This window comes from Panthera tigris, chromosome B4, assembly GCF_018350195.1.
Source record: "Panthera tigris isolate Pti1 chromosome B4, P.tigris_Pti1_mat1.1, whole genome shotgun sequence".
NCBI classification, from domain to species: domain Eukaryota; kingdom Metazoa; phylum Chordata; class Mammalia; order Carnivora; family Felidae; genus Panthera; species Panthera tigris.
Genome location: NC_056666.1, coordinates 137,963,269 through 137,979,585, shown reverse-complemented (window position 1 = coordinate 137,979,585; position 16,317 = coordinate 137,963,269). Strand labels below are relative to the sequence as shown.

At 62.9% G+C, this 16,317-nt stretch overlaps 1 protein-coding gene across 3 annotated transcripts in view; it reads right to left on the bottom strand.

Moving 5' to 3' along the window:
- Positions 1–2,706: 2,706 nt before the first annotated feature.
- TBC1D22A (TBC1 domain family member 22A) overlaps positions 2,707–16,317 on the bottom strand; it is a 320,332-nt gene continuing 306,721 nt past the window's right edge. For all 3 annotated transcript variants that reach the window (XM_042993557.1, XM_042993558.1, XM_042993559.1), the window contains one exon: positions 2,707–3,241. In XM_042993557.1, the coding sequence (XP_042849491.1) occupies positions 3,113–3,241 (129 nt within the window). In that variant the 3' untranslated portion in view covers positions 2,707–3,112. The remainder of the gene's footprint in view (positions 3,242–16,317) is intronic.

The window sequence follows — 16,317 nt, the reverse complement described above, 5'->3', positions numbered from 1 at the left end:
ATGCACAATCAGCTTCCAATTGGCAAGGGGACGGGCTGGGAGTTAGATCCTTTGCGTGTGGTCACACGGCGGCTGCTGAATCAGGGGCTACTGGACGAGGGAGTCAGGCCTGGAGGACGAGCGGCGCAGACCCCTGGGCAGCCATGACCCACGGTGCCAACAAGCAGCAGGCGGGGGGGTGGGGGGGGGGAAGAAGAGAAGCTCCACTGGGGTGGGGCAGGACGGGGGAGGCTGCGGGAGGGCCCCCACTGCCTGACACGGAGCAGTGGTGGCCCATGTCCTGAGTAAGCTTCACAGGACGGTGGCTCTGATCGCACACCCACCGGTCGTGCCCCAGCGGGAAATGTCCAGCTCAAGGCAGACGGCGCCCGGAGGCCCAGGCACGTCAGAGACGGGACCGGCCTGTTCACACACAGAGGGGGCTCCTCCCACCTCAGAGCCAGGTTCGGCACTGGCACAGAAGCCCTGCCCACCGGCTCGTCCTTTGGGGCGCACAGGCCTCCACCCCGACCTTTCCCTGCCTCCCGGGACCTCACCCCTCCCTGGCGCGTCTGACCTTGCTGGGACCCGGCTGCCCCAGGAGCTCGTCTCTGGCACTTTCCACGTGGCAGCAGTGACGACAGGCAGGGCCTCCCCAGGTGGCCTGGCAGGGGGAAGCTCACGGGGACGGGGGTCAGGGGCGTACCTCAGGACCCCGGGGCTCGAGCCACCTGTGGGGGCTGAGACCCCGAAGTGGGCCCGAAGAGCCAGGCCACGAACGCCAACAAATTATGACTACGAACAGCAGCGGTGGCCAGCTCTGAGCTGTGACCCGCACCGGAGCCTTCCACCTTCCAACCGGGGAGGGCCGCTGCGTCTCCCTCCCGCGAGCATACTGACAAGGTCTGGGCGTCAGCCCCAGCTCAGCGCGGCGCTCAGCCACAGGGGGAGGGTGAGCGTTGTCACCCGGCAGGGTCTCCTGCCCCCGACCCAGGGACGGCACCTGACCCCACCCCACCAGTGGACGGCATAAAATGGCATAGAGCAGAGCACTGCCTGGAGAGTCCCCACCACGGAGGGAGGTGCGGACGTGGGGTGCCGAGGGGCACAGGGCACCGTAACAGCAGCTGAGAAGCTGGGGCTCACGGGGCCAAGAGGGTGGGAGCCAGGAAGCAGGGATGGCTACATCCCGGGTCCCGGAAGGCACTCGACTGCTGTGGCAGGGTGGGGAGGCCCCTCCTGTCCCAGGCCGGCCTGGAGGTGACCCCCAGCAGTGCAGGGCTGGGGTTTGGGGCCCAACCCGAGTACGACTGACCCCTGCTCTGTCTTGAAACTCTATCTCCCTGAGAAGTCCCCCCGGGATTCGACAAGACTGTGGGTGCCACGCCCGGGTCAGGTCTGGCACACATGCCCCACCCTCAGCTGTCCCTGGGCTCCCCCGCTCTCCTAGGAGAGTCCTTGAATCAGGCAGAGGCTGGGGGTTCACTGCATCTTTATTCCCATTTGAACACATCGTATTCCAGACAGAACACCCTTTAATCGTTCCAAATCGACCTACTCAGACTCACAGGCACTCACGCATCAACAAGCCTGCGTTCAACTTCAGGGTCAGACACACACGCGCAGAAAAATCCAGGCGGAACCTCATTTAAAGTCGCAGATCCTCCTGTTTGAAGAACAAACGGCCTCGAGAGGCAGATGTTTGGGGGGCCCAACACCTTGGCCGCACGGAGCACTCTGAGCTAAGACAGCGGTTCCTGGGGGCCGGGTGGGGGAGGGGCTGCCTGCACACGGCCACGGGCGGCTCTTCCTGGAACCGGGTGCTCCGGCTGAAAAGGGGTGTAGGCCGGAGGGCCGCTGGGTGCCGGAGAGGAGCCCCCGACCCCAGGGGCTGGGGCTCTGAGGCGACCCCTCTGCTGACCTGGGAGCACCTCCCATTCACAAAGCATTTTGTGCTGATTTCCACACCACATGTAATGACCCAGGAATGTTTTTAATGAGAAAAAGGACACACATGTCACACGTGTGTATGTACTCAAGTCCCATTTGCAGCCTCCCCGCAGCGTCCTCACGCTGAGCTGTGCAAACACGGGGCACTGGCCTGGCTGTTCCAGGACCAGAAGCAGGTGCCAAGGACAAGGGTCTGTCCCGGCTCAGGGGTCGGAGTTGTCCCCAGAGCCTCGGAGCGTCCACGTCCCTGCCAGCCACACGCCTGCACAGGCAGGGGCGGGTGGAAGTGTGCCTGGACCCCGCAGAGCCCCAGGCAGGCCAGTCCAGAACCTTCGCACTTGGGCTCTCTGCTTGGTGACCAACGAACGGCGGGAACAAGCATGTCTGTAACCCGCCGGAGACATGGGAGGTGCGGCCAGGCTGAGGCGAGTGGTACGAGCTCCGATTATTGAGGCCGAACCCTGCCCATCCTGCGGGCCCAGCGCAGGGCGCGGGGTCCCCGGCCTCAGCCTGTGTGGCTCGTCCCTGGGGCCACAGGGCCCTGAGCCCCTCACCTCCCGGGGGAACAGCACAGGGGCTCCTGAGGGCTGAGCGCTCCTTTTGAAGAGGACGGGATGCAAAACAGGGCCTTTACTCCGCTCCTCCCCCCTGCTCCCGAGCCAGAGCCTCACCAAGAGAGAAGGGACAGCCACAGCGAAAGTGATGGCAGTTACAGGAACAAGGCCAACGCCCAGAAGCCCTGTGGGGACGGAGACTTCACAGGTTAGGGCGGTTCACTTCTTATTTTGTCTATATTTTATTCTCTTTCACTCAACAGAATAGAATTTTTGCATTTCAAAGCAGGTATGAGATGGCCACCACCTCCTTCTGCCCCTGGCACCAGACAGCAGGCCTCTCCCAGAGGGTCTGGCTCTCGGGCTGCCGCGTCCTGGGGGCTCCAGGAGGTGGTCATTTGGCAAGGACGCTCCGGGGACAGGGAGGGAGATGCCCGCCCACCTCTGGCCCCCTGAGCGGCCAGGACCCTCCCCTGGCTCTCTTTGGTATCTCAGGCAACAGAGGTGCCCCCGGCCAGGCCCCGGCCCTCCCCTGCGCCCGGGCCTGGCCAGCCCCCTGGAGGGCAGGCCGCTCCAACAAGGCCTCTCCTTGGCCACCGGCCCGCAGCCACGGCTGTGCTGGCCCTGGCTCACTTCTTGTAGTGATTGGGGGCGTCCGCGAAAGCAAACTTCAGGCGGTAGGCCTCCGCCAGCAGCAGGCTGATGTCTTCATCACCCCAGTGGGCCGTGGGCAGGTTCTGAAGGAAAAGCAGCAGCTCCTGGGGGAAGACAGACAAGCCCGGGTCAGAGGAGGTGACCAGTAGCGGGGCGGGGGCTCCCCTCGGTGGGGACTGGCCAGCAGTGGGGATGAGCCAGAGGGGGCTCACAGCTTCCTAGACGCCGTGAATCGCGTCCCCTCCCCTCTGTACCCTGAAAGGCCCCAAGCCCCGTGGCCAGGAGGAAGCCCCTCATATGCCCCCCCCATCCCTATTTGGCGATGCTGCTGGGACCCGGAGGGCAGTGCTACCCACGCCTCACAGCTGTGACCTCTCTGAATGGACCCCTCGCGCTCCACGGTGCGGGTGCTGGTCTGGGTGGCTGGGGGTGGGGGTGCTGGCTGCAGGTGGGCCACCCCAGCCCAAGACCCTGCAGAATCCAGAAGTAGGGTCCCCTACCCCCTGGCCTGGGTGGACTTCGGGCCCAGATTTCTGTGCCTCCGGTGACATTCCTTCAGCAGGGACACTAGGGCCATCATGGACAGGTGTGTGCCCCTGCTGGGTGGGCGGGGGGGACACACCACGGAGCCCCTGTCACTGTCTTCACTTGATACTCTGTTTCCAGGAAAGACCAGGCTGCAGACCCTCGGCTGCCCCCAGCCCACCCCCATAGGACACAGGAACTATCTCAAGAGCCCACGGTTTGGAAACCAGAGTCAGAGATACGGAGGAAGGTGCTGGACAGGAAAAACACGGCCCAGGGCCTCAGCGATGCACGCAGCCCTCCCTGCACACTGATCAGCTCCTCTGACGGACCACAGTCCTCGGCCAGAGCAACCAGCGACACCACCAAGGGCGGGGTGAGTCTTGGGGGGCACAGGCCCCAGCACCCAGGGGGGGTTTAGCAGGACTGGGGAGGGCTGTGTGGCCAGGATGGCTTCCCGGGTTGGGGGGGTCTCCAGGGAGGAGGAATGGGGGCGTGGGTCATGGGGTCAGGGCAAGGCCGGAGGCCAGACTCCCTCTCAGGGGGCAGGCTGGCACCATGCAGATACCTGCCGGCTCTGGTCCCTCCCACCCGCCCAGCCCATCAGACCAGATCCGAGTGAGCCCAAAGGGTGGCTGGGGTTCCAAGGGGCTGGTGCCACTCCTCCAAAGTCCCAGCAGGGAACAGGGCACAGGGAGGGCCCCAGACTGGGGCTGCCCCTCCCTGCCTGCCGAAGGGGAGACTCACACAGGCCCCACCCACCGAGCCTCCTGTCCCTGCAAGGCTGCGACCAGAGGGCGGGAGGCATGAGGAGGGGCTGGGAGAGAGAGAGAGAGAGAGAGAGAGAGACAGAGACAGAGAGAGACAGAGGCAGAGGCAGGTGCTCCATTCACATCCTGGCCCAGCCCTGGGTGGACCCTCCTCTCCGAGCCCCACCCCTTCATCTGTAGGCCAGAGCTGGGAGCGCTCAGGCCTCGGGCTCCGCAGCACGTCTGGACTCACACCCGCCACTGCCCGCCTCGGGGGCGTGGGGGGCCTCAGGCTCCTCATCCGCAGAGTGGGGTCTCAGCTCCCGCCAGGGGCCGGGCGCGGAGCCACGCGGCGCCTCGTGTCTGCTGTGCCGTGCAGGGCGCTCCCCCGCCCGCGAGCCGCCCCCAGGACCCCCCTGCGCCGGCGCCTCTCCGCTGCCGCTTTACCCCTTCCTCAACCCCATTTCCTGTTGCATTTGGGATACTTCGTGGGGGCCTTGAAATTGAATTCACGGAGCAAATTTCAGTGGCAGAATGTCCCCAGGGACACATCAACATCAATCTGCTGTCTTTCACCATTAGGTGCAACTTACACGGACGCCAATCCAATTCTGAGCAGGTCGTAAATAAATACCTTTGGTTTTATTTTTAATCCACTTCGCTTCATATTATCATGACCTCACTACTTGCGAGGTGAGAAGCAATACCCTCCCATTACGGTAACTCACCAACCCCGCTGCACACTCAATTTCAGAATCTAATTTAGTCCCCCAGGTTCACTGGATGGAGGGAGAATAGAAAAGCCCAGCACCTCGCAGCCTGCAATGCTAAAGAAGGAAAAATCTATCCGGGTGACCTTTACGGGAGGCAAAGAACACAGCCACACGCGTCCTTAAATACAGATTTCTTCTTTAAAAAGGCCTGTCTTATTCATGCATCGGGCAGAGATGGCTCCGATCCGGGAGGCACGGACGGTTATTGGCCATGAGCTGTTTTGCATTACCCGCATCATTCAGGTAAAGGGCCATCGCTCGTGAAGCTGTCGGCAGGGGTCCGGCCCTCCCGGGGGGGGGGGGGGTCTGCCTTTGAAGCAACGGTGGACAGGAAGGGCTGCGTCCCACAAACCGCAGAAAGACGAAACGGAGCTCCATCAACAGCGCCCTGCCCTGTGAGCAGACATGACAAGTGACAAGCAGAGGAAGGTTGGCTCACGACGCTGCCGTCCTAAGAAATCAGACGAGTCGGGTCCCTGTAAGTCTCTCCCCGGTGCTCTGCGAGATGCCGCTTGTCAACACAGCCGCAGCAAGAGTGCGCCCCGGGGCACCTGCCGTTCACTGTTAGCCCGTTACCACGTGCTCCGTGGGCACCTGACCTGTGCTGTCCGCAGGGAGGGCCCCGCCCGCACACCTGGAGGTCTGCGCTTCTGAGCCCTGTCCACACCTCAGAATCAGCCGGGGAGCTCCGGAACCCCACTAACACCCAGGTCGAGCCATGGGACAGCCAGCCCGGAATCCCAGGGGTGGGCCTGGACATAACGGCCGCCTCTCGGGATGATGAGTGGCTTGGCCCGCACTCCGGACACCCTGACGTTCCGTCGTGAGCCTGTGGATGGCAGCCAGACTTCCCTGTCACAGGCCATCCCCCGCGGAGGCCACCAGTGCCCCCCTCCCAGGTACCGGCGGGCCAGAGGCACACAGCCCCGGCACAGGCAGGGGTGTTGTTGCAAGCCCCCGGGGAAGCGGGTCAGAAGCCCTGAGCTGGCCGTTCCCAGCAGCTCACCACCACAAACAGCACGGCACAGGACACCTTCCACCTGGAAATGGGTGGGTTCCAAGAGGAACCTGCTAACGTGAGACAGCAAACGTTTTCACTTCAGGTGCTTCTCACCAACAGGGCTTTATTTTTCCAGCCTGATGAATCACACCGCCATTTGCAAACCAGGATTACGTGTGTGTCCCGGGAAGGACGCAACGGTGACACGCCAGCACACCTGGGCTCCAGGAGAGTGGGCAGGGGCCCCTCCCGAGCCCCCAGAGCTCCCTGTTTGGCTGGCCCCTTGCGGAGGCTCCCCGGGGCGTGGGCTGAAGTGGCAGGGCGAGGGGGCGGCAGGCTACGGCTCAGCCGTCAGAGGACCTGGGTCCAAGCCCCGCTCTGCTGCCATCATGACCTCACGGCCCTCTGCCACGGGGTGACCGGCCTCCTCTGTGACGTCTAAGTGCAGGCATCCCTGTACCCCTGAAACAAAACGTCCGGGCCGAGGTGGCGCTCGGTGTCAGTGCTTGGCGGCCCAGTGAGCCTGCCCGCCAACGGGGCTCAGATCCCAGTCCTGCCTCGGTTGGTCACACGACCCTGGGCGAGCCTCCCGACTCTGTACCCCAACCCTCGTGTGTCAACGGGGACAAGAACGTCCCTCCCTCCCTGGGTCGTGAACGCGTGCAGAGTGCCCGTGACAGTGTCCGTAGGTACAAAGCACAAACTAAGTGTCTCCCGCGGCTGCGAGGACCCACCACTACGGGGTCGCTCCTAGGATTCAGTCCCTGTTAGCACTCGGTCGTCATCGCCATGTCACCGCTCGTGGTCAAAGTAAGAGTGGTCGTGGCGGGAGCAGCAGTTTTGATAAATAAGTGATCATCCGTGGGAAACACAGATAGTTTAGCAGGTGAGTTTAACAAGAAGTGCAGTTCTCGCTGGATGGTCCGCCCAGAGGGGCAGCGCAGGCACGCAGCGGGTTCGGGGGACAAATGTCCGAGGGAGGAAATGCATCCCAGGTGCTGACCCGCAGCCGTGGACCCGGGGAGGCCCTGAGCCTGTGCGGTGGCACCGAGGCTGGTCATCCTGAGGCCGCCAGCGAACAGGAGAGGACACCGCTTCTCGGCCTCTTTGGTCCAGATTTTGAAGTTCTAACGTCAGATACAAAATGAGTTATATTTACCTTAAAATCTTCCCAAGGAGCGACCGAGCATAAGCTGTTAGGTGCACCAGACACAGGGGCCGAGCCATCGCTCTGCTCTGTGCCTGGATCACACCTGGACGGGGCTCTCTCTGCAAGCCCCTCGGCCTCCCCCTGCAGCTGACAGATCCGGGGCTGCTCGGAGGGACGCTGCCCGGCCGCTTGGCCACAGGGCTCTAGGCTCCAGGCCCCAAGAACACACCCTTTGGCCAGTGAAGGTGTCTGGCCCTCCCTGGGCGACAGGAAGTTGGGTCTGTCTGCGGAAGAGAGGAAGTGGTGTGGCCAGCACCCGGTGGAGGCGTAAGCAGGTGTCTCCCGCTGGAATGGCAAGTCAGGAGCCACCGGGCGAGAAAGGACAGGAAAGGACCCAGGAAGGGCAGACGCTCCTGACCTCATCCGTCCGTCCGTCCGTCCGTCCCTTTGCTCGTGACTGCGCACCGAGCGTGGCCTGTGTGCCCAGCACAACGCAGCAAAAGCCAGCAGCTCTGCCCCCAGGGGCCCAGACTGAAGGGGCACCTGAGCCAGCATGTGCAGGGGTGGGGACCGGGCGACACACAGGTACGTGACTACGAAATGCATGACGTTCGGTCCTGCGCAGTCATGACCGGCCCTCCTGTCCGCCAGCCACCGCTGAGCCCCCATGGGTATGCGTCACGGAGAGCGCACCCCAGACTTCTAGGAAGAGGGCCTCCCGTCAGCCCGGCCACCTCAGAGCCCCTCAGGTACCCATCACAGAGAGCAAATTCCGGGCTTCTAGTAGGAAGTCTGCACGAAATCTGTTGATTACAGGTTGGAAGATGGTTAGTTCCGATTTCTGGGTCAAATAAAACATCAGCTAATTTCACCTGGTTTTCTCCACTTCCGTGGGGCCACCAGAAAATTTAAGATTTCCCTCATGGCAGGGATGACGCTCCACGGGATGGCCCTGCTCTGAGGAACACGAAGAATACCACTTTCCAGCTGTGCCTGCTGCCCCCCACCCCCCACCCGCGGCGAGCAGCCTGGCCTGCAGATGGCGTGGACCAGCGCCTTTCTCCGTGGGACCCCCTGGCAGAGAGAACACACCGGAAGGCCCCCGCAGACAGCGGGAAGGGCGGAACACATCGGCGCCTGCTCCTCTGTGTGGCACAGAGCACACAGAGGTCAGCTTAAAAGCTGTTCGAGTCAGGGGTTCACAAACTGCCAACTCGCAGAGATGAATAAATTAATCACGACGGGGCTAAAAGGGCCCGTTTGCCGACCCTTATTATCTCTCCCCTTAACTGGGAAGGAAGAAACAGGAGTCCCTCACTGACACACGAGTCAGGTAGCAGGGCTAATTGGTTTAACTCCCTTTTCCATCCACATTCCGACGTTCGATTTGTGCGGCTTGGCTAGAAAACCTCACGGCGTGGGCACTCCGGCCATCTGCAAGGCAGGCCCTGGTGTCACCCGGGGGGGCCTGGGGGCGCAGGGCAGCAGCATGGGGCTGCTGGCGGGTGGACCTTGGGCACCTCCCAGCCAGTCTTCTGGGGGAGGAGACCAAGGCACAGGCAGGCCGGACGCCTGGAGCCAGGCCCTGGGTGGCTTGGAATCCATAGTGCAAGGCGAGGGCACAGCCCAGGCGGCCGGCAACCCCGGGAGTTGAGCCCCTCATCTAGGAGGTGGGGACTGTGACCGGGACCGCCTCCAGGCTCGAGGGCCTGCGTGTCAGAGCTGAGCCGGCTGCAGAACAGGTGCTCCAGGAAGGCGTCGGCCGCGTCACCGTCATCCTGTCCACACCCGAGGTCCCGGGCACTACTCACGGCCCCCCGGAGGACACAGGAGCAGTCCCTCGCAGGGCTGTGCTGAGAATGGAGTCAGCACACCCGGGTGGCACGATGCCTGGCACGCGGGAGCCCGTTGCCATGCTGTCACCGCTGCCACCACCAGGCCACCACGGCCACGCCTACTCACAGCTGAAGGCGGATCGGTACCCGTGTCCCCCGGGCGCTGACGTGCGCCCTCTGTCCTCTGTGAGCACAGGGCCGGTCGGGCCACTGCAGCCGGCCTCCCGCCCGCCCTGCTCCCGGGCAGCGCCTCGGACCACACACTGCAGGGGTCGGGGGTCATGGTCCCCCGAAGCCATGGCCCCTGACAGCCGGCAAAGGGACAGGTCATTTGTATTCCTGCCCGTGCAGGAGCTGCTAGGGTCTGATCCATATTCAACATAAAATCTCTGTTCTTGGTAAGTACACGTGTAAAACAGCACATAAAAAAGCGGCCCGGATTAAATTATACCAGAAGGGGTTGAGGCGTCTGCCGCAGTGCCGGCGGCATGGGGAGAATGCTAACGGACGCCGGGAGCTCCGGGCTGGGCCTCGCTGGGCACCCCCGGGGGCGGGCACGCAGGGCGAGCACGGGAGCCGGGACCCGTTGGGCCATCTTCTCTGGAACGGCGTGGCTCCTCTCCCGCCGCGGTCCTCTCGCGTCTGCTCCTGGCGGCCCACCTGGGGGCCAGGATCGCTTCCCACGGGGACAGCGCCTGCTCTGCTCCAAGTGTCCCCACGGGTCTGCGGGAGCAGGCGTGGCAGTGGCTGGCGTGGACTGGACTGCTATTCAGCCTGTCACGGCCACCCGGGGCCGTCGTGTGCATCCGCGGTCGGTCAACCACAAAGCTGCCCTCTGTGCGTTGCTCACTTTGTGCCAAGCACCGCGCTGCACGGCGACCGTGACGACCAACCCTGGGGGCACCCACCCCCATGTCTACAAGGATCCCGGGGGACCCCCACCCCCAATGCCAGGGGAGACTGAGGCTGCAGAAAGCAGAGTCAAGCAGGCTGGGTGTGGGGGCTGCCCACCCCAGACCTGACACCTGACCACCACACGGCGCTCGCTGCCTGCGGGGCTGGGTGCTCGGAGGCACCGCCCCGTCCTGTGTCCCCACTCTCCTCCCAAACCTAGAAGGGCATCTCACCGGAGCCCTGCAGCCCCGGGCTGGCGGTCAGACGGCGGAGGCGAAGATGGTGGGTGGGGTGATGCTGGGGGAGCCAGAAAGTCCCTCAAGGAGGCGGGGGGCCAGACCTGGTAAACCACGTCTCTGTCCCACCCCCCGATCCTCGGTGTCTGGGCACCGGCCACGGCTGCGGGAGGGGCCCTCCCTTCTTTGTCTTAGCCCTTCTCTCTCCATCCCACGTGGTGCCCTTTACGTCAACAGATGAAAGAACACAGGACACGACCTGACATGCGGTGGACACGCAAGTCACCGCTCGGGAGGGCCAGTCCTCTGGCCAAGCTCCCGCCCGTGCGGGAGGACCCGCCAAGTCCTCTCCTGCGTCCCCACCAGCGACTGACCCAGCCCAAGAAGGGAGCCTCCCTGCCCTCTCCAGGGTGGTGGCTACGCTGTGATGTCCTCACGGTCACGTCCTCACCTCACCTCCAGGACGGAGAAGTGGCTGGGTAGCACCCACTTGCCCGACGTGGCCCCCCGGCGCCCGGCTACCCCGGGGGCCGCTTCCACCCCCACCCCCTGACCTACGACAGCTGATTTCTTTGACAATCCAGTTATTAGTTTGACAATCCTATCAAGTTCTGGACCAAACCAGGGCTAAAAATAGAAGCTGGTGACAGCCGGCTGGGACGGACGGCCAGCTGCCAGGCTGGCCAACCCGCTGGTGACAGCCTTCCACGAGGTGCGGAATCGAAGGTGACACCGTCGTAGAGCGATCTGAGGCCCCGATGGCTCAGGGAGGCACACTGTCCTTATAGTTAATTTGATATTTCTTTTCCAAAAAAGGAATTCTAAACAGAATTTGGGTCCTGAAAACACGAGCTTGGCGCGAGTGCCCCAATCCGGGCAGCCTTTCCGCTTCACGTGTCCACACTCACCAAGGGGCGTCCTGTCCGCACACAGGGAGTACCCGAAGTCCCGGCGTGGCGATCAGAGTCGCCTCCTCCCGTGGGCACCTTTCTGCCTTGAGGGACGTGGGGCCAGGCGGCTAGTCACAGACAGGGCACGGCAAGATGTCATTGTGGAGGCGTCCTCGCGGAGGGCCCACTAGGGAAGGATGCGCACGTCCAGGAGGAGGCCTGCTCACCACCTCCAGTGGTCCCCCAGTGTCGGTCCTCCCTGATCCTCCCCTCTTCCTGAAGTCCCACCCCCCCCCCCCCCGCCCCGCCAGCATCCCCGTGCCTGAAGCCCCCTCCCACTGCCTGGCCACCTTCCAGTGTCCTCGGTAACCCTCCTCAGTGCCAGGCCCTCTCTGCCCCTGCAGCCCTCCCCAGGGGATGTCCCCCAGGGCCAAGGTCACCCCCCATCTCTGCCCCCACCATGACCACGCCCTGAACTCACACGTCTGATGGCTGCACACCTGCACGCCCTGGCGTCTACTTGGCATCTAAAAGGGTCTCAAACTGGGCATGGCTCCCCTGCCCTGGCCCTGCCCCCGGCCAGCCCTCCCCACCCCCCTGCGCTCAACTGGGACCAACACAAAGGGGCCCACGCTACCCTCCTCAGCCCCGGGTGGCGGCTGAGACACCGAGGCTTCCTCTCCGCCAGGGAGAAGGGCCGTCAGGCGGGGCCGCGGCTGCAGCCCGGGCACGAGCACATTCCACGGCAACACATCCCACCTCCAACGGCTGCGTCTAAACAGGTGGTGACACTGATGTGCACAGCTGACTTCGGACTCGCTGGCAAAGTGGCATTTTCCTTGTGCTGGACGCCGTAAATCTGTTTCAGGTGTGTGTCTCACACTGACTTGCCCGCCGCCGGGGAGGCCAGGAGGACAGACGCACGGTGTGGCTCAGCTCCGCCAAGGCCAGCGTTTGCACCCGCGCCTACCGGGAGCCGCCGGCCTGGCTCAGGCCGGGGGGCCGTGGGGGGTGCGCCCAGAGCCACAAGAGCGGAGGGCGGCGCACACGTCGGGAAGCGCCTCAGGGCACCTGGAGCGGGTGCAGAGTGACGGCACCCTGAGGTGGCAGGTCTGCGTCGCGGGCTCCCGGTGAAGGAAGCCGCCATTTTCTCCCTGACCACGCTGCTCCAGAAGCTGCTCCCGGGCCCTCGGAGGCTGTGGGGAGTGACTGACCCCCACGGTGTGAGCCCCGCAAGCCCACCCAGGGTCCGCCCTTGGGGACCACACGCCACGGGACCCTGGGCCCCGTCCCCCGCAGCACGAAACTGGGGAGAACAAGGTCATCCGCCTCACCGGGCACAGCAGGGTCCGATACGAGAGGACGCGAGAAGGGGCTCTGTGGTGACCGTGTAACCCCTGGCACGTGCCGCGTGTCCACCACTCTCCACGAGGGGGTCTCCTGTGTCCTGGTCCCATGTGGACGCAGGGACCGTGCAGAGGGCACGCAGCACCCTAAGCTGGTTGGGGGGTGAGACCCAAGGGGGAAGGGCCCACTCAGGAGAGGGAGCCAAGGAGGCTGCGAGGCTGGTGGAAGCTGGGGCACCGGCCCGGGGACCTGGAGGTCACTGGAGGTCCCTCACGCGTGCCCAGTGGTCAGCACGGGGCTGGCTGCGTGCCTGCTGAATACGCACGGTGCCCACAGTGGGCAGGCCAAGAGGCGAAGGACTAGCCACGGAGGCACCAATAACGCAGGTGCAGACGGGCCAAGGCACAGGGAGCCCTGGCAGACCCCCCGCAACTGAGCTGGACGGAGAAGGCTCCGGGGCCCGCTGGACACACCGGGCGAGGCCCAGGGGTCAGAGTGCAGGGTGAATCCTGGGCCACGGCGATCGACTTCAAAAAATACTTTCAGGCCACTTTTGGATTCACAGCAAAACTGAGCAGAAAGTACAGAGACTCCCCACCTACCCCCTGGCCCCCCGACAGCCTCCCCCGTTATCAGGATCTCCCACCAGATGCTGCGCCTGTCGTAACCGACGGCCCCACAGCCACACATCACGGCCACCCAGAGTCCGCGGTCCCACACGAGGGTTCGCGCTGGGTGTTGTACGTCCCATGGGTTTGGACGAACAAACGGCGACACGTGTCCACTGCTGTTAATGTCACACAGAGAAGTCTCGCTGCCCTGAGCATCCTCTGCGCTCCCCGTTCACCCTTCCCTCCTCCAAACCCGTCGACCACTGGTTCTTTCACTGTCTCCACGGTCGTGCCTTCTCCGGAACGTGACGTGGAGCAGGAATCGGCATGTGGCCTTTTCGTGGGCTTCTTTCACTCACTGATGTGTATTTAAGGTTCATCCCTGTGTGTTCTGGCCTGGTGGCTCCCTTCGCTTTAGCCCTGAAGAATACACCCATCATGTGGATGGACCACAGCTTACGTGTCCATTCACCTGCTGAAGGACGTCTTGGTGGGTTCCAAGTTCCGGTGATTATTACGAATGAACACCCATCGGTAGGTTTCTGTGTGGACGTAAGTGTTCCACTCCTTTGGGCAAACTGCTGGGTCGTATGTTAGGAGTACGTTCACCTTTGTAAGGAGCCACCACGCCGTCCTCCACGGTGGCCACGCCATCCCGCGTTCCCAGCGGCCGCGGACGAGCGTCCCCGGTGCTCCGCGTCCTCGCCAGCGCCGCGTGCTGTCGGGGAGGCAGACGCCAGCCATGCTGACGGACGCGACTCTCGGTGTTGTCGCCTGCACTTCCCTGACGGTGTGCCACGTGGAGCACCTGCTCGTGCGCGGACTTCCCATCCGTACGTCTTCTTTGGTAAGGTGTCCGCACAAGATCTTCTGCCCATTTTTTAATTGGGTTGTTTTCTTCTTGAGTTTGAAGAGTTCTCTGCATACTCAGGACAGCGGCCCTTTATGGGATCTATTTTGCAATGATTTTCTCCCCGGTCTGCGGCTCGTCTTCTCATTTTCTTGACAGCGTCTTTCACGGAGCAGAAGTTTCTCATTGTAATGCTGTCCGGCTCATCAATTATTTCCTTCACGGATCGTGCCCATGGAGTTGCATCTAAAATGTCATCACCAAACCCAAGGTCATCTAGGTTTCCTCCTCCACGATCTTCGGGGAGTTTTCGATAAAACTTTACGGTTTACACGTAGGTCTATGATCTAGTTTTTAATTTTTGTGAAGACTGTAAGGTCTGTGTCCACGTTTTTTTGCATGTGATGTCTGGTTGCTCAGTGCCACCTCCTGAACGTCTTTGCTCCTTTGTCAGGGATCGGTGACTGTATCTACACGGGTCCACTTCCACACTCTGGATCCCATTCCGTTGATCTGTCTGTCTGTTCTGCCTTTGGGGACACCACGCCGCCTTGTGGGGAGTCTTGATGCCCAGAAGGCAACGCCTGTCCTCCGACAGTCTTCCTCTCTGTAACGTGGGGGCTGCTCTGGGTCCTGTGTCTCCATGTGAACTTTGGAATCAGTCTGCTGACATCCCGGGGTGCCGATCAACTTGGGATTATGAAGAGGGGAGCTCACAGGGCCCCGGGGGCCGAGCTCCCAAGGGCTCTGACCACTGGTCTTCTGACGCCCTGACTTGAGTGGTGGGCCCCACCCCCAGCCCTGGGCTGCAGGAACAAGTGAGGATAACCAGGAGGGGCCTGGACACCCGGCTCCGGGCCTGTGGTGTCCTGCTCTGGACCGGGAGATGCACTAGTGAGGACACCCCTGCTGACGCTGATCTTGGGGTGCCCCCCACATTTTTCTCACTTCATCCAGCAAGCTCAGGGAAACGTACTATATCCGTTTTACAGATGAGAAGCCGAAGAACAGACTTGCAAAATGGCTTTTCACAGCCATGCGAGAGGCAGATGACCAAGCCAGCAGGCTAAGCCCCCCACAAAGTCAGCAGGACCCAGGCCGCACTCTCTTAGGACAGACGAGGGGTCCCGGTGTTCACTCAGGTCCAGAGTGAAGGGTTGGCAGCGGGCTGGGCCCACGTGGCCGTGTCCACGCTGTGCTGAGGGCACGATCGGTGCTGTGACAGGTGCAGGAGGCGGTCCAAGCAGGCCAGGCCCGCAGCCCTGCTGTTGCTCTTGAGAGCAGACCTGCCCTCACTGCCTCTGAGGAGGAGGTGGAAACAGGCGTGAAACAAACACAGGGTGTCTGCTGGGTGCAGCCCCGGGGGGTGGGCCCCCACCCTGAAGGGGCTCATCTGAGGCGGGTGAGAAGATCCACACTATGGAGCGGACAGGGAAGGGGCCGGGCCAAAGGGCTCACAACAGCCTCGAACTTGGAGGTTGTGATCACCCAGGGTCCACATCATGAGCCTCACCACCCTCTTGGAAACCCCCGGGGAAGCCATCACACCCTCAAAACAATAAACGTCTAAAAGCCCAGGTGCCTGGAGCCCGCAGACCTCAGCGTCCCCCAGACTCCACACGCACCAGCACTCGTCTGCTGGGGGCTCCCGTGACACCCGTGACAGCTCTGCCCCCGCTCCCGGCCTATGAGCCCCCCTGGGCGGGGGGGGGGGGAGTACAGGGTTACCCGGCCTCACCTCTACACCACTCCCCTGCCCAGCCCACTGCTGAATGAATGAGCCCCTACAAACCAGCCAACGCAACCTTCCCATCCACATGGCAGAGCAACCCCCAACCCAAGTTCCACTGCAGCCCTGCCCCCTGCAGAAGGTCTCAGGAACCAGCCAGGCCTGGGCACCCAGGAAGGGCCTCCTGGTTATGGACAGATGGCACATGACCTCAGGGGGATGCACTTCTGGCAGGGCCAGCCCTGTCCCACCACATCACAATTGCTGAAAACAGAAGACTCCTAGAGAGCGTCTGTGGAAGACAGAGACACAAGATGCCAGGTGCAGCCTGACTGTGACACAAGGTGAAGGTGTGTCCCCCACCTCTCTGAGCACACCGCGCACGGGCCCCTGGGGCGTCACGATGCCGGGGCACAGGCGTGCGTGAGACACAGGCGGACGGTGCACGTGCAAGTCCTCTGACGAGACCTCCAGGGGCGGTGAGCCAGCTCGCACGCAGGATCCTCTCAGAACAGTGAACTGTGCTCACGTGAAGCTCTCACAAACGCTGGTGACACGTAAGGATGGCCACAGAAAGTTTTCAAAAGAACA